The following is a 24,321-nucleotide window of genomic DNA, read 5'->3' as shown; positions in this document are numbered from 1 at the left end:
CCTCACTATCTAATTCAGTATAAACCTCCTTCACTCCTTCCCTCAAACTCTTGTCGTTCAGTCTGTATTCCTGGCTGTTTCAGTCTGCGTGTCGTGTGTGTGTGTGACTGTGTGTGTGTGTGTGTGTGCTGGTGGGATGGTGTGTGTGTGACTGTGTGTGTGTGTGTGTGTGCTGGTGGGATGGTGTGTGTGTGTGTGTGTGTGTGCGCGTGCGCTCGTACATTCATATTTGCGTATGCGCTTGCGCTTTTTTTTTTGGGGGGGGGGGGGGGGGGGGGGGGGGACTGGAAAGGTTATTGATTTCACCAGTATGATGGTAAGGGTGGGGATTGGGTGGATGGAGAGGAGGGCGATGATGATGATGGTGGTGGTGGTGGTTGTGGTGGAGGCGTGAATAGTGTGAAGAGGGGATGGGGGGTGGGGGGGGGGCGGGGTAGGCAATGTTTGTCCCTGCCCCATTCACCCATCTCCGTCCGGGTTTTTGGAGAGAGAGAGAGATGGAGGGAGGGAGGGAGGGAACTACAAGAGCAGGAGTCCCCTTGTCCAGTGTTGGTGCCAGTGTGGACGATGGCAGTGAAGAGTGTGAGAGTCTTTGCCCACGGTCGGTTCTTGAGAGGAGATGATGGGGTGCTGAGGTCGGTGGGAGGAAGAGAGAGAGAGCGAGAGACAAGAGGATGGGGGAGGGGGGGGGGGGTCTGTTGGTTTTGGGGCCAAAGACGCGGGCTAGTAAGCGACCGTATGTTCCGCCTGTTTGTTCAGTGCTTGACGCGGGAATCGTGATTTTTTTTTTTGTGTGTGTGTGTGTGTTGGGTTTTTTTAACTTGAAAAAAGGGGACAGAGAAATGAAAAAAGAGACCGAGATCGGTGGGTGAAGGAATGGAAAGACAGTGAGGGATAGAAATGGGGAGGGAGGGATGGAGGGGGGATGGATGGAGGGAGAGAGAAAGAGACAGATGGGGAAAGAGGACAGACTACTGAAGTTTTCACAAAACCGATATTGAACACTGCGTTCAAGACAATTGGAAAGTGCCGTGTGTGTGTGTGTGTGTGAGAGAGAGAGAGAGAGAGAGAGAGAGAGAGAGACAAAGATAAGAAGACGAAGAATGACAGCAACAATCATCATCGTCACTATAAACAACAACAACAATAATAATGATAATAATAACACTCATAAGTGTCACCCAACACCACGGATCGGGCGTGTCAAGCGAGCGTCTGAAGGTTGAGAATCTGAAACACACACACACACACACACACACACACACACACACACACACACATGCCGTGAGAGACAGAGACACACAGAGATGGAGAAAGGTAGAACAGGAAAGGGAGGGGTGGAGAAAGCAGAAAACAGAGGAGGAAAAAGAGGTGGAGGTGAGGAGTGGGGGAGGGGTGTGTGTGAGAATCTGGGGAAGGAAAAAAAAAAGGCAGAGTACAATCCATTAAGGAGCCATTTGATGGAAGCTAGGCCCAAGTGCCCCCCACCCCCACCCACAACCAACCCCTCCCCCAACCAACCCCTCCCCCTTGTGTCTCTCACCGCCCCCGCCCCCCCACACCCCCCCCCCCCCCCCCCCCAGCCCCATTTACACACACACGCACACGTTGCACGTCCACACCATCACCTCCCCCTCCACACACACACACACACACACACACACACACACACACACACACACACGCATGCCATCCCACCCCTACCCCCTTCCCTGAAAAAAGCTGACGTGTGTTGTGGTGATTGGATTTAACCTGTCTCCTGACTCAGCCACCTCGCTCCCCCTCTCTCCCTCCTCGTCATGATGTGAGGGTGGCCTGCTTGTCCGTCTGCTTGCCTGCTCGTCTGTGTGTTTGCCTGCCTGCTTGTCCGAATGCCAGTCCGTCTGTCTGTGTGTTTGCCTGTCCGTCTGCCTGCCTGTCTCTCCCTCGGTTCTCAGGGTCGTAGAGGGTTCATGATCGGCTTTGGAAAACACATTCTCTGATCGGCTTTTGGTTTCAGAACAAAATGTTCAGCAGTACATTCGATGTGTTCGACAGGGCCAGAAGAAGAGAGTTTCACTGAAAAGTTCTGTCGCAATATTATACGCACGCACGCACGCGCGCGCGCGCGCACACACACACACGATTAAGATGATGATGTGATTAATTTTCGAGACGGCTAGATCGGAACGCCCTTTCAAAACCACACACTAACTGGTGTGATGGACAAATGGTAAGAATGCTGGATTCCCGCACCGGGTACGATACCCTGGGTAGGGGTGGAGATTTTTCACGTCTCCCAGGTAATCAGTGTGCAGACCTGCTGGTGCCTGAACCCCCCCCCCCCCACCCCCCACCTCCACCCCCCCTCGTGCGTATACTCATGCAGAAGATCAAACACGAACGGAAAAGAATCTTTAATCCACGTCAGCGTTCCGTTGGTTTATGGAAACTAGAACATAACCCAGCATGCACTTCCCCGAAAACGGAATATGGCTGCTTACAGCGCAGGGATTATATATATATAAATTTTAAAAAAAATGTCATGCAAGTAAAAAACCCACTGTACTGGCAGTGTTTCCCTAGGAGGTGTGCAGCCAACGAACGCAAAAGAAGAAGAAGAAAAGCTGACGACCGATCCACTGTCACAGTCCTCAGTGAGGTCCAAAGGTGTACTGTATTACGTCCCTTCCCTCCGCCTCTCCACCCTCCTCCCTCCTCCACTTTCCTTCAATAACTAGCTCTTTTCTTCCTTCTTTTCTTCCTTATTTTTTCGGATGGGGGCGGGGGTGGAGGGGGGGGGGAGGGGGGTATGGTCAATGGTTTGAAAAGAGGCAGGATGTAAAAAATGAAGTTGAGAGCAAACAGGGGGCGTAATCAGGCGTACAGGGGGAACAACTTGCCGGCGCTGAAATGGGAGGGATTGCTACGAAGGGAGAGGGGGTTGGAGGGAGGGGGAGGGGGCGGGGGGGGCATCTTTTGGAAAGAGCGATTTAACGCCTGAGTGTCCGAGATATCATGTGGCCACGGCTTAGGGAAGGGATGTGGGGAAGGGGTGAAGGGGGGGGAGGTGAGGTGAGGCCCGATAGGGGGTCTGGACACAGAGCTGGAACCCTGCCCTGCCACCTCCCGGCCCGTGTTTACCTACATTACCTCCCTTTGTCAGCCTCGTTTCGAGGGTAAGCAAAGAGGGAGCACACTCGCGCTGCCGAGTTTGTAAGGAGGGAGGGGGCGTAATTTGAAGGGACAGAACTCAGATGGAGGAGGAGAGGATAGTGGGATACAATGAACAGGTGTCACGGTGTTTACGTTTGATTTTTTTTTTTTTTTTTTTTTTTTCCCCCCCTTCTGGGTGTGGGTTGTTACCTTGTTGCAACGTAGGTGTGAATGGGTTAGAGATCGTTGGTCGTGGCTGACTGAGGCCGTCTCTTTGCTGTGCTGGGGAAGGTGTTCGAATGATGGACCGCGCGTTTTGTTGTCGATCCCGCCGTGATGATCATCTGTCTGTTCTGTCTCTGTCTGTCGCTGTCCCTGTATGCACTTCCCTCTGCCCCCGCTCCCCCAACAACGACAACAACAATAACAACAAAACACACACACACACACACACTATATATATATATGTGTGTATATATATATATATATATATATATATATCACTCTCTTTCTATCAGCATAAGGAGAATGTCAAATCCATGAAGCACGGGATTTCCCAGAGAGAGAGAGAGAGAGAGAGAGCGAGCTTGCTTGCTTCAGGGCAGACAGAACGACAGGAGCGGGACAAAAGAGCGGCCTCCTCATTGTCCAATCCGAATGGCAATGTCCGAAAGCCGCGTCAGCAGAAAGGGAAGGGGGTGTCAACACAAAACCTCAGTGGAACTTACATCCAACGAACCCCAGTCCTCTGATATCTAAAAAAAAAAAAAAAAAAAAAAAAACGAAATGCACCCTGGATGCTAGCTAACAGTGTCTCCCCTCTCCCTAACCCTCTCGCCCCATTTCTCTCCCCAAGGAGAAGGCCTGTGTTTAAAACCCCTGCTTTAAAAAAAAAAAAAAAAAAAAAAAGATCTGAAGGCGTCATGCCTGTAAATTTCAACGTGCTTACTGTACGAATGCCGAGAGAACAAAGGGTTTTCGCTGCTTTAAAAAAAAAAAATGAATTGGCTTTAACCCACATGTCCATCTTGTTTTTGTTTGCTTAAAGAGCACAGAAAGGTTGTGTTGTTTTTTTTCGCGTCGCCAACAAAAAGCGATTCAATCAGCATGTACTTTAGTAAACAGGCGCTTTGATGTCTGTTAGGATGTTTTGGGAGGAATTTGGTTGATGACAGCCCCCCTCCTCCTCCTCCTCGTCCTCCTTGATGGAGAGTGGATAAAGGGAGGTCACTTTCGGTCACCGTCCCACAGGCTTTCATGCGCAAGCACTCACAGGGTTCTTGATCCCGTTTGTTGGTTCGAGTCCTGTCCCCTTCTAACCATTCTTTCCTCCTCGTTGTCAATAGGAATGATATATATTTTACACGATGTGATAATAATAATATACAATATTATACAATGTAATATGATATACTTTTTATCATGATAAATAGAAAATTGTTAACAGAGAATAAACGGAGTTTATAGCAGGCGGAAAGGCCTGGTTTTCATATTTTTGTTTTCCATTCATTGAATTGATCTGACAGTTATTTATGAATTTCTTGCATTCTCTTTCTAACACACACACACACACACACACACTCCGTTTATGTAGCACGGGGAAGAAACATGCATTAAATCAAGAAGCAGCAACACACACTTTTTTTTCTTTTTTTTTTCCAAATCTGTTTCCTACACAGTTTTGCCACGAGCGTTTTAATACACGTCACTACCACGGTCGCTTACCACTGTGAGCGTGTCTGATTCTTCAAGGCCAACAGATCAATAGCCGTTCAAAGTTGTTGGGGTGGAGGGGGTGTTGTAGAGGAGGGGGGGGGGGGGGGGGGGCAGTGGAGAGTGTGTAGGGAGGCAGACTTAACATGGGTAGTTTGTGGACAGTGGGAACCTCCTCCCTCTCTCTCTCTCTCTCTCTTTCCATTTCTTCCCGCACCACGCCCTTCCTTTCAACCCTGTTCGGAGTTCTTCTTCTTCTTTCTTTTTTTCCCTTTAAAAAACAAACTTATATGTAGATATTGACGGGTTAGTTGTAAAAGCCGTAAGCCACCCACCTCTCAACCCCCCCACCCCCACCTCTCTCTTTTTCTTTCGTTAACTCTCTCTCTCCTATATGTATGCTGTTTGTCTCTATCTGTCTCCTCCTCTCTCTCCCCCTGGCCCCCCTCCCCCAATACACACTCTCACTCTCTCTCTCTCTCTACTTTCTCATTCACTCTGCTTGTCACTGTGCTCTCCTCTACTTCATGTCACAGCAAATTGTGTTCAACGTGGGCTGTGTCAATATTAGCTCCCGCCAGAAAGAAACAGAGAAAAAATGGAGAAAAAATGGAGAGGGAGGGAGGGAGAGGAGGGGAGCGAGAAAAAGAAAAGGGGAAAAATAGAAAGCAAGGAAAGGAAAAAGAGGGGAAATAGAGAGGGTTGGTTTTGTTGTTGCGCCCCTGTCTGTCTCCCTCCCTCTCTCTCTCTCTCTCTCTCTCTCCTCACGGTACATCGTTTTACGCTTGGGCGCTCAGGAGGACGAGAAACCTCTTGGCGCCTTGTGAGGGCTGGTTATTAAATGCATGCCATGTATGTTCCTCCTCCTGTCTCCCTGCTGCTCTGTCCACTACCCCCATCCTCTGCTTCCTCGGCCTTTCTCCACTCTCCTCCCTCCACACTTTTCTCAGTGTCTTGCGCGGCCGTTGAGACTGAAGAACTCCCCCCCACCCACCCACCCCCACCCCCACCCCCGCGCGCGTGTGTGTGTGTGTGTGTTTGACTGAAAGAAAAACGATTGGTGATAATCATTCAGTTAATTTAAGAAAATGTGTTGTGCATGATTGTAGACAGAAACTGCACAGGCAATGGCTTTCTTTTTCTTTCTTTTTTTACGAACGAGGATTTATTAATCTAATAAATTGACAGTGTGTGTGGGTGTGTGTGTAAACTGGCAGTGTGTGTTTGGAGGGGAGGGGTAGGGAGGGGGAGAATAGTGTTGATGGAAGGCAGGTATTGATTCTGAGCGAAGTATGTGATGTTTAGATACAGACTATTGATGAGCTGTTGTACGGGGTGTTTTTCTCGCGTCAAATATTTGTGTCAGTGAAATCGCATTTTAAAGTTATTTTATCAATATCTCAGTGGGCTTGGAAATTAGCATATTGTTTTTTGTTGTTGTTGTTGTTTTAGAGACAAAACACAAGCATACACATACATAATAATTATGTATTTTCTTCGCACGGTTTACGGGAAAACACACACACACACACATACACAACACAAACGTGCACGCACACGCATACGTTGGGTAGTGCTCGTCAACTGTGTTCTTTCATCCATCTCTCCTGGCCTTTCCACTTTCTCTACTTCTTTGGAAATGCTCTTCCATAACCATTCTTTCTCCTCTCTCTCTCTGAAATCTTTTCCCCCCGTTTCCACGTGTATGAATATATCTAAAGTAAATACAAACAGAAGAACAAATAAACCAGAGCATGTCAATATGTAAAGCGGATCAACTTCAACAGTAGTTTTAGTGAATCATTAATATCACATAGAGTGGAAAGACCACTTTAATGCATCAAAACTAAAAAAAAAAACAGAAAGAAGCGAGGAAGTCTGTTGTTGTTGTTGTTGTTGTTTTCTTCTCTTTTTGTGTTTGTATTCATTTTGTTGTTCCTTGTCCGTTTTTTTGTTTTGTTTTTGTATGGTGTGTGTGTTGTATGTGCACGTGTGTGTTTGTGTGTGTGTTGTATGTGCACGTGTGTGTTTGTGTGTTGTATGTGCACGTGTCTCTGTGTGTGTGTGTGTGTGTAGAGAGAGAGAGAGAGAGAGAGAGATGTATACCGACAGATAGAGATGATTCAGATGATATTTTTATGTTTTCAGCCTCAAATGGGTGAGGACACCAGCTACCTCAACGCTGACCAGAGCTCAGTCATCCGTAAAGGTAAAGCCATTCTACCAGGTGTTTTTTTTTGTGTTTTTTTTTAATAGTTTGTTTGTTTGTTTGTTTATTGTTGGTATTTTGTTGCGCGCGCGCGCGTGTGTGTGTGTGTGCTTTTTTTTTTCTCTCAAACTTGTACCTGCATGTTTTCACACACAAACGTGTCGCATGCATTTTCGCACCCACTCACTCACACACAAGCACGCACGCACATAACAGACCGTCCATTTTCGCGTCTCTACATGTCATAACCTCTCTTGTCTCATTCTCTTTTGAGTTCTCGCCGTCTGTCTCTCCCTCTGTCTCTCCTTCTCCCTGTGTCTCTCTGTCTGTCTCTGTCTCTCTCAGTGCCGATCGTGCTGTCTCTCCCCCTGCCCTGTCACGTGTGTTTTGTCGCCTGGCTGTCAGGAGACCAGCTATCTGTGAGGGAAGGTGTCAGAGTGGAGTGAGATGGCAATGACTGAGGTTACGCCGTGTGAAATGCACGTGCACATACACAGAGAGTGATAGACTTCATGAACAGTTAAGGACCACCTTATAAAAACAAGTATGTTTTTTACCACAAACAACAGCAACAACAGTTTCAGTTTCAGTAGCTCAAGGAGGTGTCACTGCGTTCGGACAAATCCATATACGCTACACCACATCTGCCAAGCAGATGCCTGACCAGCAGCGTAACCCAACGCGCTTAGTCAGGCCATGAGAGGCCTTGGTAGGCTGGCTGGTTGGTAGGTAGGTAGGCAGGTAGACAGGTAGGTTGGTAGGTATCCCGAAAAGGAGTCGATTTCTTTGTGGACAAAAGGGGAGAGAGAGAGAGAGACGGCGAAGTGGGGTGAGGTTATGGGGGGATGTGGGGGGGGGGGGGGGGGAGGGTGTCCACTATCAGCAGCGGCGACTACAGCAGACGGTAGCGGAGGAAGGTAGCATCAGTAGCCGTGTCTCAGCACCCATGTCCCGCGGCCGTGTTCAGTGATCCGGTGCAAGCAAAGACATCCCTGGGGAAGAACTCACTGGCATTGAGAATTGTCAACATTTAGAACAGCCTTCCGACACATGTCGTTTGTGCAAAAACTGTAAACACTTTTAAGAACAGGCTCGACAAATTCTGGTCAGACCCAGAAATCATGTTTGAAGACTTCAGAGCAAAAAAGAACTGACAACCGGCAGTGGCGCATATGAGCAGCCTGAACGTAGAGGCCGATGAAGAGGAACCCCTGGGACCTGTATCGGAAAACATCTCTAAGTAACTGTAACGAGACTTTAATGTCAACCGACAGGTGATATACATCATGTGGGGTGCCAAAAGGTCTATCGCTGGTCTGTGTTTGAATATAATAACGGTTGTTTCAGGCACACATGCACGATGAACTTTTTTATTTTATTTTTTTTTTATTTTATTTTATTTTAATTTTTTTTTTTTAAATAAATAACTGCCTTTGAAAAATCGAAGTTTCGGCCCAAGAATGGACAGTTATCCAACGGTTCATAAAATGATAGATGTTAATTTTTTATTATAAAAAGTTGAAGTGCATTTGCAAAGAAAGCACATCTGAATGTGAGTGTTGCTGTTTGCATTGGCTGCCATACTGTTGTTGGCCGAAAATTGAGCATCATCATGATGGCCTAGAGGTAACGCGTCCGCCTAGGAAGCGAGAGAATCTGAGCGCGCTGGTTCGAATCACGGCTCAGCCGCCGATATTTTCTCCCCCTCCACTAGACCTTGAGTGGTGGTCTGGACGCTAGTCATTCGGATGAGACGATAAACCGAGGTCCCGTGTGCTAGCATGCACTTAGCGCACGTAAAAGAACCCACGGCAACAAAAGGGTTGTTCCTGGAAAAATTCTGTAGAAAAATCCACTTCGCACGCAGGAAAAAATACAAAAAAAAGGGTGGCGCTGTAGTGTAGCGACGCGCTCTCCCTGGGGAGAGCAGCCTGAATTTCACATAGAGAAATCTGTTGCTATAAAATGAAATACAAATACTATAACCCCCAAGAAGAAAAACGCAAGTTTCCAGTGGTCCTTAACTTTTTTGTGAACCGTATAGAAGACAGGGAGATGGGGAGACAGCAGGTGAGGAGGGTGTGTGTGTGAGGGGGGTCGGGGGGGGGAGGGAGGGTAGGGATGGGGAGGAAAGTGATCGGCTTTTAACACAGGTGTGGGGGGACCTGTCGGATATGTTCAGTGTGATAGAGCTTGTGGAACAGAGAACTTTGGGTTACAGCAGGGAAAGAGAAGAAGAAGAAGAAAGAGAAGCATTTGCCAATGTATTGACAGGATCAAGAGAGAAAAGATCAGAGACAGGAACAAAGTATGTTGTGTTAGAGTTTTGGGTGTTTTATTGTCCTTTGGTGTTTGGCTCCTCTCTCTTTTCTCTCTCTCTTTTTTTTTTTTTAGTAGCATGCTTGCAACAAGGAATATGCACCAACGCGCGCGCACTCAGACATACACACACGTACATGGTCGCGCTTTGCGCCTTTATGATATCAGTTTTAATTGTTGACGCTTTCAGTATCTTACATTTTATGTTTTGGGTAATTACCTTGATTTTTTTTAAAGGCTGATTTCGCTATTTTCCGCTGGCTGAGAAGAAGAAACAAAGTAAAATTATAGTATGACAGAGAATTCTTTTTCCACTTGATAGAAACCTTTCACAGGGAACGCCACAGTTTAACACATTCTACTCCAGGTACAAGTTACCTCGTACCATGGTTACTTCCCCTGTAGACCAGGTACGAGTATTATTGTACCAACAGGCTGTTCAAATTTCGTTCATTCTTGTTTGGTACAGTTGGCATTTTAAACTGAACCGTTTACAGATTCCGCAAGCATGAAAACGAAGCTTTGTTCAACCAATTAAATCAACAGTTCTCCATCGATTTTCGCAGTTTTTGTGAACCACCCTATTTTTGACTCACTTGTGTAAACAAAGTGAGTCTACGTTTTAACCCGGTGTTCGGTTGTCTGTGTGTGTGTGTGTGTGTGTGTGTGTGTGTGTGGTAAACTTTAACATTGACATTTTCTCTGCAAATACTTTGTCAGTTGACACCAAATTAGGCATAAAAATAGGAAAAATTCAGTTCTTTCCAGTCATCTTGTTTAAAACAATATTGCACCTTTGGGATGGGCCAAAAAACAAAAAAAAAGAAGCCTAATTATATACAAACTGCATTTACTGTTATATTTATATTTTTTGTATTCTCTAAACTTGGCACTTTGATCTGATATTCTGACCCAACAACAAGAGCAGTCATTATTATCATTTTTTGTTCAAACAGGAACTTCTTTTGCTAAGCATGGAAGTTTTATTTATTTTGCAAACGTTTTGGTGCAGAGAGTAAAAAAGGGAAATTACTCTGTAATTAATGCTAGGGGACTTAATTTGCTTTAAACTGATCTTTCTCATCTTAAACATTACATTTTGGAAATTATACTCGATACATAAAAAGCTTGGATTTTTTTTTTATAAGTGTATCACAAGTGAGTCTTGAAGGCCTTGTTCTTGCAGTGGTCTCATGAAGTGCCTGTCTGGTGGAGATGTAGCAGGCATGTAGTAGTGGTGTAGAATGAGTTAAGGAACGTGTTAAAAAAAGATAAAAGAAAAACAAAAGCTTGCATTTTAAAGTGAGAATACCTATGTATATCTGATCATTTTGTCACTAATTTTATTGCTGCTCATAGTTGTTCAACACAGATGCTTAAACCGACCTGGTAAAAACCAAGGAGGTCACGGGGAAAAAATCACACTTTAAAAACCAAAAAGTTTGGTTACATTATGGGAAGGTTGGTTTGTTGTTGTTGGCTTTTTTTTTTGGGGGGGGGGGGGGGGGGGGTGTCAATTGTGTTTATCTGATCCCTTTTCGTAAAAAAACATTTCAAAGATTCCATAATGAAATGAACATGTCGGAACTATAAAAGAAATTCAGGATTATTTTGATAAAACAGAAACCTGTCGTGGCGCATACTGCACACAATCATTGGGCTTCCCAGTTCTTCAGTGATGATCAGTCACACGTGCTGTACAAGCATTTGCTGTGTTTATTTCTGGTGTGAAAAGGATTATTCCAACAAACAGGAACACTACTCTTGTCTCCCCCTCCCCCTCCCCCCACCCCTTCCCCCTCCCAGCCAGCCATCATCATCACCGGTTTTAAAAGCTGACTCAGATTGGATTGTAGTAACGAATCGCAGTAGGGGGGGTGGGGTGAAAAGAGCGCCGAGTGTGAGTGGAGAAAGGCGCGGCAGGGAGAGAGAGAGAGGGGGAGCGTTGGACCTGTCAGAGGTGTGAATGGTGTGACAGCTCCCCCTGTTGGCCCCTTCCTGCACCATTTGTCAGTCGGCTTGTCGCCCTTTGTGGGCCGCCCAGTTCCACCACAGGCACTGGCAAATCATACACTGTGCAACTTCCACCACTACGATTTTTTTTTTCTTTTTTTGTGTGCCAAGCTGTCAGGCGTGAACGGCGGGGGTGGTTTAAAGCGTTGCTCGCACTCTCACCACTCTGACAGATCAGCGGTTCGAATCTATAGCAAAGCACTGGTGGGGGGAGGAAATGGGGGTTTCTGATCAGTCTCTCCTTGGCTGACGTGGGAAACCTCAGCGCACACTCAAGTTCAAATACATGTATGCTTTGGGATTTCAAACAAAAGGCATAAGTTAGATGATTATCTAGAACACGCTAACTTTTTTTTTTATTAGATTTTTTTTTCAAAGTCACGATGGAAGGCTACACCTGCTGTTTAGAAGCACTTAATAGTTAACGAACACACAAAACTAACAAACAACAACAACAAAAGTAGACTATCGTGTCTGACAGCGTTTGGTTTTTGATACAATGTACAGATAGGGTAATTTAAAAACAACACACACACACACACACACACACACACACACACACACACACACACACACACACACACACACACACACAGAGAGAGTTGAAAACGATCTGTGAAAATCCTTGTAACGTCTGCATGGCAGTCAACCAAATTCAGTCTGGCGGTTCTGATGGAATAGGTTGGGCCGTATTTCTAGGTAAAGTTGGTGGTGGTTTTCTTTTGACCGGCTGGTCTTCAACAAAGAGTGAAAATCCATGAAAAATTGGGTCAACGATGTTTGTGTCCTCTTGAATCTGTGGCACGTCAATTATGATCAACATCGGAATGGGGAGAAAAAGAAAAAAAAAAACCAGCGGGGGGAAATAGAAAGAAAAACGGCTGTTTAAATACACTGTACACACTGGTGAGTTCGTGCACTGGCATACACACTCAGAGACAGAAAATTGAGACGTGTGTGGGGAAGGAGGGGGCCGGGGGAAGTAACGGCGCAAGAGGCTGTGATCAGGTGGGAGAATCACCAATACCATTATGAGGTCATCGATTGGCGCTTTAAGCGCCTCCCTCCTCCCCTTCCCTTTTCTCCCATCACCTCCTCCCACACACGTCCTGCATTCCCCCCCCCCCCCGCCACCCCCTCTAAAAAGAGAAACAAGTGACACAGGGCCCCAAGAATGTTGTGTAGTGTCCCGGGTCTCTGAGTGCAAAGACTAACAGCTATTTCGGAGCCCGCCATCAATAAAATAACCCCTCCGTGTATGTTTGGTCATCAATAAATAAGCCGCCAAAGCAAACCCTCAGGCCAGCGGGTGGGCACTACCCTCTAATTTTTTTTTTTTCTTTTAATTTTTAAAGAGAGATGGAATGGTGCAGCCTCGTTTCTACAAATTTAATCACTTTGCCGAGCTGTGGCGGTGGTGGCGGCCATATTGGCTGACGCAAAAAAAACGTCCCGGGAGATGGGTATTGTTGGCTGGCCATCGACCGTAGGGGACGGCCATCTCCTGGGTAGCCGGGTGCACTATTGGACAGAGACAGAGACTGCACAGCACAGCACAGCACGGCACGGCACAGCACGGCACGGCAAGGCACAGCAGCCGCTAGTGTCGTACCCAGCGAGTGGGGAGGGTGGGGGGTGGGGGAGGAGAAACAAACGGAAACAAAAAAACAAAGCAAAACAAGAAGGAAAAAAAAAAAAAAAGCGATCCGAGTCGTCGCTGTCCTGACCAATCAGAACAAGCGTTGCTGAGCGATTAGGCCATGTGTGGATGGTGGTGGGTGAGTGGGTGGGATGGCTTTCTCTCTCTCTCCTCCTCCTCCTCCTCGTTTTTCCCACCCCACCCCATCCTGTGGCAGAGCAAATGATGGAGCAGGGTGGCGGCACACCCGTTGTTGGCTGGGTGCTTTGTCGGGTAGGGAAGGCCGGGTGGCTGGCTGGCTGGCTGATAGTGCTGATGCGGTGTTGGAGAAACGGGGTGGTCGGGAAGTGCGGTGTGGGTGTGTGAGAGGGGTAGGGGTAGGGGGTCGGATCGAAGATGGAGTACGGGTGTTAGAGAGAGCGTGGGACTGTTCATGTACAGTGTGTGTGGGGAGGTGGGGGGGGATGTAAGGGGGGAGGGGAAGGTTGGGGGGGGGGGGCTTCATCCTTGCGCCTCTTTATCTTTTTAATCAATAGTTTACAATGTGGGGTTGTTTCTTTTTAGTTGTGTGTGTGTGTGTGTTTTCCGTATTTTTGGTACTTGGTGTGTTAAAATAGATATCAAATAAATGACATGAACTAAGTTTCCTATAAAAAAAATAAAATAAAATAAAAAATGTCTGGAAGAAGGTAACAAAGAACTGAAATTGTATTTGTTATATGATAATGATGTTTAGTAATGGAAAGAGAGAGATTAAAAAAAAAATTTAAAAAAAGGAAGCTAACTGGATTGTGGCGCTCCGTGTGTTGTAGTGACAGAGGAGACCCGTCGAGTGGTTCACTATTGCATATTTCCCTTCTGGTGAAGGGTTTTTCTTATCATCGTCATCATTATTATTTAAGAAGAAAAAATTTTCTTGCTTTGCGTCTAAAAAAAACAAACCCCAACCCCACACTCCAAAACAAACAAAAAAAAAGAACACCTCTATTGTCTAACCAGTACTGAAATGACTGTGCTTTCAAACTGAATGGTTGAAGAAAAAAAATATTCGGACTTGCAGAAAAAAAAAAAAAATGAAAACAGTATATATGATAAGTTATGAAAATGGTAACTTAAAAAAAAAAAAATAATAATAAATAGGGTTATTTCACAATACTCCTATTTCGTCACAAATTGGACGTGTGTCGAAATGAACAAATAAATGGTACATAAAAATCTTTATCAAAATAATCAGCGAATGCCTTTGTATTTCATCAAAATATCATGGTTAAAAATGAAGTAATAAATCAGTATACGAAAAAAATTAAATAAAATGAAATAAAAGGCAGTGGCATTTGTGCATTCTGGAATTTCTGTTCGTGTCTACAGGGTTTTAGTTTGTAAAATTTGAGCTGGGTCTGCTTTCAAATTATAAATTTTCGTATATTTTGTGTTGAGGTTTTAAACTTGAGCAGTTATGTAATGTCCCCATTAGTCAGACAAAACAGTGTTTAAATCCTCTCTTCTTTTCTCAGTTACAATAATTTTGTTTTTGATTGCTACAAAATTAAACTATTTTGTTTATTTATATTTGACTGTAAAATCCATAAACTCTTTTTCTTCTTTTTTTTCTTTATTTTCTTTTTTATTTATGCATTATTTTGCGCTCGGGCTTGAAATATGCACACTTTCCCCATAAATAGAATTATCTTAGAATTGCGTTAGTGAATTCCTCATTTCTTTGTTTCTTTATTATTTTTTAGTTTGTATTTGTTGTAATTGACCTTTTTTCGTTCTTTATTTATTGAAAAAGTTCGATTGTTTTTTTGTGGGTTTTGTGTGTGTGTGTGTGTGTGTGTTGCTTTTTTTGTTTGTTTGTTTGTTTGTTTGTTTGTTTTTTCTTTTTAATAATGATTATTGTAGTCCTTCAAACAAGAGATTCCGAAAGCGTCTTCATTATACTATCAGTGTAAATCAGATTAGTTGTTGTTTTTTCAATTTATTTGTTCATTTATTTATTCGATCATTTATATAATTGTTTATTTCTTTGTTTAGTTATTGTTTATTTATCTATCTATTTATATTAATTTTTGTTATGTTCAAGTTTATTTGCTTATTTGTTTATTTTGGAGCATTTAGATATTGAGGATTTAATACCTTGTCCCGTGCTTTATCACGCACAGGGGATAAAACCCAACAGCAGCGCGCGCATCAGCAGCTCGTGATGAGATTTTCGTCGGTGTATGTCCGAACAGACACAAACATTTAAAAAAAAAAAAATAGTACGTACGGACGCGCACACGCACCACCCTCCTCACCTCCCGCCACACACACACACGCCCACATATACCGTTTAAAATCACATTTTTGTGATTGAACGTTAAACTAAAAACACACACACACACACACACACACACACACTGCAAAGCCCATCCCGGCATGATCAAGACAGGGCTTACCAATGCTCCCCCCCCTCCACCACCCACACACCCAACCTCCCCCTCCCCCTCCCCCCCCACCGCACCCTACCCTTACCCCTTTTCTCCCAGCGCAATTTCTTTTTTCGGTTCTGGTAGCACAAGGACCATCTCACAAACGGTGACTCTGTCTTTAATATTGAACTCGAAGGGAGAGAGAGAGAGAGAGAGAGGGTGGGGGATTGTAGTATTAGACCAAGGGGATGAGGGGGGAGATGGAGGGAGGGAGGGAAGGGGTGTGAACAAGGAATCCCAATCGTCCTTCACAGCGCAGGGTGACCCCCCACCCCCACTCCTCCTTCAGGAAGTAGCAGAAGCAGGAAAAAAAAAAAACTGGAAGCATTCTGGTGCTACCGCCGCCGTTGCCGCCTGCTCGGAATCCGGTGCATTAGACTTTAATCTCCCTCGCTCATTGCAAGGGACTTGACCTTCCATCTCTTGTCTGGACGATACAGCCACCACCACCACCACCCTCTTTCCCACCTCCTCCCCTTGTGCCCCCCGCCCCCCACTCCCCACTTCTTTCCCCCACCCCCACCCCCTCCCGCCACGAGCAGAGGCCGCTGGGAGAGAGTGGAGGCAGCATGGAAGGTCTGTGGGTCTGAGACTTTAATCCCTCTCAGCTGGTGTCTGCCGGAGGTGCAGGTCGTCCTCTTGTTGTGGACCCATCATGTGCACGGGCCCTGGGACACGGCCCCGGCTGTCTGCCCCCCTGTCCTGTCCTGTCCTGTCCTCATGGGCACGTGCATGCTGACGTCACTTGGGGGTTGGGAAGGGGGTGTGAGGGTGTAGAGAGAGTTGTCTGAGCATGAGGGCGGGACATGTCACCAGAAAGTTGGAAACGATTGCACTGGATGACTCTGTGTGTGTGAGAGAGAGACAGAGACAGAGACAAACAGACAGACCTCCAGGAACAAACGCACAGGAGTGACAACACCTTTTTGATGTGAATTCACTTGTACTTGGAATTGTTCAACTGTTGTATATTACTATTATTCACATTTTACATGCAGTACACAAACAATGTTCGTCGACGCTCGCTCTCTCTCTCTCTCTCTCTCTCGGCTGTGTCTTTAATCTTGATCTTTGAACAAAAAACTTTTTGAGTTCTAAGCTCTTTCTCCATCTCTGTGTGTGTGTGTGTGTGTCAAACACAACTTGGAACTCTTTTTGAAAATGACCCAATTTCTCGCTGTGTGTGTGTGTGAGCAGGAATGCGCAACAAGGGCGACAACAAAGACCTGATAATATCTGGAGTAGCCTCTCCGAACGACGTGTTCTGCTCGGTGCCCGGCCGGCTTTCCCTCCTCAGCTCCACCTCGAAGTACAAGGTCACGGTCGCCGAGGTGCAGCGCCGCCTGTCGGCCCCCGAATGTCTCAATGCTTCGTTACTGGGCGGGGTCCTCCGACGGTGAGTAGTGTGTATGTGTGTGAGATTGTGTGTGTGTGTGTTGTGGTGTGTGTGTGTGAGATTGTGTGTGTGATTGTGTGTGTGTGTGTTTGTTGTTTTGTTTTGTTTTTGTTTTGTGTGTGTGTGTGTGTTTACATGTATGTGTCTGCCTGCTGAGAGATGTTATATTTGCGAGATTTCACTTTTAAAGAGGTGTGTGGGTTTGTTTTTTTTCGCCTCTGTAGTTTGTTCTGTTCAGTTGTTCGTTGTGTCGATAAAAAGTTTTCTGTGCTGATAACAAGGCCTTTGCTGTGTTAACAACACGCTGTTTCTGTGATAACAAGTTCTTTGTCGTTTGTAACGTGTTGTGTTAGCCGCTTTTTCTTTTTTAAGTTTGAGAACTAAGTCATATAAACAGAATTAGCTTGGTTTTATCTTGGAATACTCTCGTTTGAACTGATACATGTACCGAGTGAAGAAAAACTATTAGCGCACATGACACTGGCTGAGCAGCTATTAGGAAATGAAAACGAAAAAAAAAAAAGTAGAGAGGTATCACGGAAGTTCATCACTATACTTGCAAGAGCAAGATAGCCTAGTCGGGTATGAGGTAAAACAAGTCTTCGCTTTCTTAAAAAAACAACAAACAAACAAAAAAAAATAAATGATAAATTTAATCTCATGTTAATATTGATATTAGCATTATTTTACTATATTATGTACTGTTTATTTGTTTTATTTCATTATTTCATTACTTACTGTTTATGAATGTTATTTGATACAAGTCATAATATGGTTCATCAGCCGTCATGATAAAATTGAAGTGCGACGTTGTGAGCACAGTATAAGCTTTAAGCTTGCTGATGCTCTTTTGTTATTCATTGCATTGTAATCATGTGTATTGTTGAATAATTAAAGATTATTTAAACCAAACAAAAAAAAAAACCAACAACCCTAAAGTGTCTGAGTTGTAATCAAATCGAGAAGTTAAAAGATGGATGGGGTGAATATGGCTGCTCGCTTGCTTGTACGTGCACACATACACACGTTACGCACACCGAAAAACCCTTGTCATCTTCACCACAATACCGATGATGATTTTCTTCCACTACCATAATTCCTACCCCACAAACCAATCTGTGTCCAATCAGTGGGACCTGTGTACCTCACCTCACCAGTTTGTTCTTCAAATCTGTGCCCCCCCATAGCACCAGTCACCGATCAATGCGGTCGTTTAAACGGATGAAAAGCGGAACACATGAGGACATCTGCTTTTACGCAGGCTTAAAAAACAAAAAAACGAAACAAAAACAAAAAAACACCTCCTTCCCTATCCCAGGACCTTCAGAGCCAGAAAAGGAAAAAGTTTTCTCTCCTCAGTGCCACCACCACCACCACAACCACCCCACCCACCCACACGCACACCTCCTTTCCGCTCCACCCATTGGAAGAGTGTGACGGGAGGTGGAAGGGAGGACAGGGGGGGTTGGGAGGTGGCGAGGAGAGGGTGAGAGACGCACAGCAGTCCATCTTTGTAGGAGGGAATGAGTTTTCTTCACGCCGGATTAGAGACCCGTTTCACTTGACAATGGCACCTCTCGTCAAAGCCTCGCCAATTTACCTTTTCCTCCCTCACCCCCTTGCCCCTCCACACGCTCCCTTCCCCCACCCCACGGCCCCATCCCTGCGCGCGCAGATCGTGGGTGGAGATAGGAGGGTGGGAAACAGGGAAGTCTGAATGGTAGGGGGAGGAGGGGGGGGGCAGGAAGTTGAGACGTAGAGATGAGGCAGCGAAAAGAAAAAAAAAAGAAGTTCGGATGGTACATAAAAAAACGACCCGAAGTTTAATAGAAGAAACCCATAACGATTCTCTGTAGCCCCCCACCACCCTTTGTCCCCCTCTTCCGCCCCCCTGCCCCCTGCCCCCACTCCACCCCCACAAATAAAATTAAAAATATGCTCGGTATGGTCATGGTGATGGAGAGGGGCGGATAACGATGGATGTTTTACAATAGGGAAAATCTTTGTTCACAGGTTGGGATCATCGAAAATCAGAAAATATACAAAAATACGTACTTATAGATCCATTAATCGGTATACTGGCGTTTGGTGGGGATAGGAGATCACACCGCCACCAACCACACCACCCACCTCCCTACCGCCAAAACCTAATGCGTGTGTGTGTGTGTGTATATATATATATATATATATATATATATATATATATATATGCATCCTCGCAGACGGAGCGCGAGCATGGAAGATGAAGGTGAGGGGGGGGGGGGGGGCGGCTACCTGTGAAACGAAGACAGGTGGTGACGTGTTCACTCTGGTCAATGTACTGTTTCAGAGAAACAAAAATAATCTTTTTTTTTGTCTTTTCTGTTGTTGTTCTCTCTCTCTCTCTCTCTCTCTCTCTCTCTCTCTCTCTCTCTCTCTCGTATTACCTTCTGTTTGGGACATAAACGCGAGCCCTGACAGTGTTTGTAAAAAAAATATATATTGTGGACATAGTTTTCTGTCGTCGTTTCGCCGAGCGTTGGAGAGAGAAAACCCGGAGTCTCTTTCAAAGTTGAGTGAATGGGGCTGGCTGAGGTGAAGGGTTGAGGAGGTTAAACCGACGGTCTGTCCACTTTCCTTTAATCTCTCTTTCCCCCCCTAGCCCCCCCCCCCTCCCCCCCAACCCTTCTGTCTGTATTTCCCTCTCTCCCTCTCTCTTGTCTGTCTGTCTCTCACACACACTCTTTCTCTCTCAACCTCTCTCTGCGTCTCTTTTGTAGTCTTTCCCCCCTCTGTCTACCTACCAGATTGTACACGCACAACCCCCCCTGCCCCCCCAAAACAACAACAACAACACACCCTCGCCCAGACCCTGCCCCCCCCCCCCCCCCCCCCAAAACCCCATGCATTATGGCATGTCGCCAATATACAATGAACCATCTCTCTCTCTGTCTATTTATCTCTGAATGTGGTGGACTGGAATGAGACAGGAAGCAGGTTATCTCAAGCGCGCATGAGCCTTCAATATTGTTCATGCTTGGGGACACACACTCATACATGGGTACAAATGTTACCAATATCTTTTTATTCTCAACATTCCAGTCCCATAGAAATCACTCAACTGAAACATGAATCAAAACAAAGATATTGGGTTTGGGGGGGGGGGGGGGGGGGGGGAGGAAGACAGAACGCAAGAGTGGAATCTGTGCCGTCTGACGGAACAGAGAGCGGGAGGGAGGGAGGAATAGAGATGGAGCGAAACGACAAAGAGGAACTTCCGACAATACTCCAGCTTCCTCTGGCCTCCAGCCCCCTTTCCATAACCCCCACCCCCACCTTTCTCTCCCCCTCCTTCCCGCTGCCAGTCTCCATCGTGCAGCAGACGAGAGAGGATGGGGGGTTGGGGGGGGGGGGGGGGTTCTAGTGAGGAAGAAAAAAACACGGAGGATGGAGAGAGACAGAGAGAGAGAGAGAGGTGGTGGTGGAGGGGGATGATAAATGCCCGTGTGATCAATTTCGGTCTTAATGCAGCCGCCAGGAATTTGGTCCCTTTCAAAACGCTTTCACTAACTGCCGCGGAGAGGAAGGGGAAAAAAAAAACCCTGTAGTCTGCCATTGTGCTCCCAACGAGTCTGGGAATCGACGCGTTGCCATGACGACGACTATGGTTCCAGAGCCGACTGGTGTTGCGGGTTTGTGTGGTGCTGGACGGAACAGGGGGGGAACGGGACATGTGTCCTGTCCTGTCTGTGGACTAGTTTCTGATGTGCTGTTTTTGCGTCAGTGCTGTGTTGTTTCATTACTGTCGTTGACACTGTCACAACTGCTGCTGCTACATCCGAGCATCACTATTGCTTCTATTTCTGTTTTCTTTTTCTTTTCTTTTTTCCTTCTCCTTCTTTTTTTCTTTTTTTGTTTTGTCGTGTTTTTGGTCTGTCCTTTCATCACGCCTACCCCCCACCCCCCACCCCCATCGCAAGAATATACTCGGTTCTCATTCTTTTTATCCGTAAGAAACACACTTTCCTCCGATTTCAGGAATATATGTGATTGTTTCGGGGAGCAGGGGTGTTCAATAAAGTGGCATCAACCTTTTTCTGCGCGTATAAGGCATACAATCAGACTGAGGTTTTACCCATAAGATTTTTTTTTTCCCGTCTCCAAAAGACAACTTTGATATAAGTTTTGACCCACTTAATTTTCCGTCACAGGTGTCGGTTTGTTCTTCTATCCCTTATTTGGATTTTTTTAAATTGGAAATAAGTGTTCTGTATTTTTGCTTTTCAGCTATACAAAAGATGATATAAATCGGACGTTTGATCTTAAAACACGCTGAAACAGATTTTTTCTTCACCACCGAAACGTATTTGATCATGTTGTTACTGTTTGTGTACCTCCCAGAAAGGGAGGGGGGAGAGAGAGAGAACGATAACGATTTTAGAGTGTGTGTGTGTGTGTGTGTGTGTGTGTGTGTGTGTGTGTGTGTGTTTTCCCTTATGCGTCACTCTAACAATCCCCCTTCATTTAATAATGATGACGATGATATCATCATCATTATTTTCATTATTATTGTAATTGTTATTCTATGGTTTTGTTCCCCACGATACACGGTAGCTGCTTTGAGAGAGAGAGAAAAAAAAAAGACAAAACAAAAGAGAAAAAAAAAAGCAGATGCATGGCCCCCGCAGAAAGCCAACCCTTGGGAGGCAACCCTGATTTTGTGTAAACATTAACTTGAAATAAAATGATGAATGAAACCAAATACAATTTACATTCAAATTGTGATAAAGTGAAAGACCCACAGAAGACAAATGGTAGAAACAGAACAAGAACTGGGTGACGTTTGTTCACTGAACTCTGGCGGTCAGACTGAACTTACAGGATACAGAGCTTTGCTGGAGACTGATGTGTGTGTGTGTGTGTGTGAGAGAGAGAGAGAGAGAGAGAGAGAGAGAGTAGTACGCGCGAAGAGAGAGACAGAAAGAGAGATCGATAAGCTAACGATCAATCATCTCGGGATAAAAGATGAGGAGGACATCGACAACATTCAGTTCCATCACCCACCCCACCCCTCCCCCTCCTTTCCACCGATCCCACCCCCACTCTCCACACCCATACGCTCCAACCTCTTTTTTCTTTCTTTTCAGTTGTGGCTGTGTCAGTGTGTCGGTGATGGGCAGGATCAGTGTGTGTAGTCTTCTGTTCTTCCCTGTAGTTATTTGTTATTCATTCGTTTATTTATTTATCTGTTATTAATTGATCTATTCATTCTTTTTATTTTATTTTATTTAATCATGGGTTTTTCTGTTTGTTTGATTTTTACTTTAGAATTCTATCTATCTATCTATCTACCTATTATGTGATTTGGTCTGAGCCCCACCATTTTAGAGCACTGTTGCAACAGTCATTGTCCCCGAAAATAAATTGACAACGTACCAGATTAAAGCTCTTAAAATTGTTATTTAGAAAAAAAATATTGTTTTTGAACTATGCAAAACATAAACCAATATAAATTGACAACGAACCAGATTAATGTTCAGTTAACAAAAAAGCTACTCAAAAATTGTTTTTAAACTATGCAAAATGGAAACAGTGTAAACTGACAACGAACCAAATAAAAAGCTCAATGAACAAAAAAGTCGTTACTTGGACAAAGATTTTTTTTTTATACTATGCAAACCAAATATAGACAATGTTTAGAATATGGAACTAATTTTAAAAATTATTTGAAGAAAACAGCAAAACAGACAAATATAACTAGCCTCGTGTAAAACACAACAAAACAAAAAACTTTTTTTTTAACCAGTAAAAAAAACAAAACAACCAGACTTTAAGCTATAGATGTCGCTTAAATGTTTGACGAAATATTTCTTTTTATATTTGCATTACACAACGATAGTCAAACTTTATTCAGAATATACAAATAAAAATTGTGTCCACATCTCTCAAAATACTCAAGAAAAAGCTAAAAGAACTAATAAGATATTGAAACACTAGTCGCACAGAGAACGTTTGACTTGATTTGCCATCGTTTATCTTTTAAAAGGGGAAGCTGAACTGGAACATATTACATTGTAAACAGATCGAACGATGTCGATCCGCACAAACCGATTTTGTCAAACAATGAAAACAGAAGCGACGACTGAAAAAAACCCACACATTTATAACGCACAGCAACACCAGTGCTATAGGCTGACCTTTTCTAAAAGAGCTTTTTTCAGTACGCGAATGATTTGCCGAATCTATCAAGTCTGCACATAATCTTAACTGTTTGCATTTAAAAAAAAATATTTTTCCAAAATAATAATAATAATAATGACGACAATCATAATAATAATCATTATCATTATTATAATAATGATAATCATTTTTATTAATAGTATTATTATTATTAACATTAAAAGGAAAAGACAGTCAGTGCGAAATTATGATTTTTATTTCTAGCTATGATGAATAAACTTTTAATATAATTTCAATGCGTTAGTGATATCGATTTGTGCATTTGCGATAAAAGAATTACATAAAGAAGAAGTAAAAAAAAAAAAAAAAAAAAAACATACCACCCTAGGTCCATGTACTATGTTTAAGAAAGATGGAACGTAAAAGAACCAAGAGGCACGTCATTTATTCCCATAAATATCATTATTAAAGCTTTTAGTTGTTTGTTCATATATTCATTTACTTATCATCCCGTGTTTTGGTATAAGTTTTGTAGCATGCATTATTGTTCGGATGTATTACACGTTTTGTAACATTCAACGGAGGTGGTGGTGTTTGCTTGTTTTTGGTTGTTGTTTGGTGGTGGTGTTGTTGGGTTCTTGTTCGTTTGTTTGTTGTTTTTTTTTGTTTTTCTTTTTCTTTTTTTTGGGAGGGGGTTCTTTTTTGTTCTTTTTTTCTTTTTTCTTCTTTTAAATGGTGAGGAAGGAAGCCGGTGGACGAGAGACAAAAAAAAAAAAAAAAAAAAATCACGACTGACGAGTATCGATTTATGTATAACTGAAGACGTTTGTCTGTTCATTCGTTTATTTGAATATTCTATTTGTGTTATTTCGTTTATTTATTGGGGGCCGGCCACACTCTCAGCAAACTTGGAACAAACGGCGAACTAACGTTCCCGATAGTATTGAGGGCCGGGAAGGGGGGGTGGCGGGTGGGGACCGTCTGACAAGAGTTCCAGTTCTTGGTAGCAAACAGGCAAATAGGAGCAGGGAAAGAAAGGGACACCACTTGGGGTGACCATCTTCACTGTGAGCATTCAGCTCTTGGGAGTAGCTCAGCCGACCGCCATGGCCGCCCGAGAGCTGAAGAGGGAGAGGAGAGTTGTATGGGGGGTGGGGGGACAGCACTTACACCAGCAAGCGCACAGTCTCTGAAAACAAAACTACACCCGAACAGGTAGGAGTTTTAAGCATTCCTGTCTCCCACTCTCTCTTTTATGCTCTCTTGT

The 24,321-nt window shown here is 44.4% G+C and overlaps 1 protein-coding gene across 3 annotated transcripts in view; it reads left to right on the top strand.

Moving 5' to 3' along the window:
* The window catches only part of LOC143280526 (transcription factor AP-2-epsilon-like), a 197,015-nt gene that overhangs the window by 161,730 nt on the left and 10,964 nt on the right, over nt 1–24,321 (top strand). For all 3 annotated transcript variants that reach the window (XM_076585208.1, XM_076585207.1, XM_076585206.1), the window contains exons 3-4: nt 6,997–7,057; nt 16,697–16,895. In XM_076585208.1, coding sequence (XP_076441323.1) covers nt 6,997–7,057; nt 16,697–16,895 — 260 coding nt within the window. The remainder of the gene's footprint in view (nt 1–6,996; nt 7,058–16,696; nt 16,896–24,321) is intronic.

The sequence above is a fragment of the Babylonia areolata genome, chromosome 3, assembly GCF_041734735.1.
Source record: "Babylonia areolata isolate BAREFJ2019XMU chromosome 3, ASM4173473v1, whole genome shotgun sequence".
Lineage (NCBI taxonomy): Eukaryota > Metazoa > Mollusca > Gastropoda > Neogastropoda > Buccinidae > Babylonia > Babylonia areolata.
The sequence above is the reverse complement of the archived record's forward strand: the minus strand, read 5'-3'. Positions and strand labels throughout refer to the sequence as shown.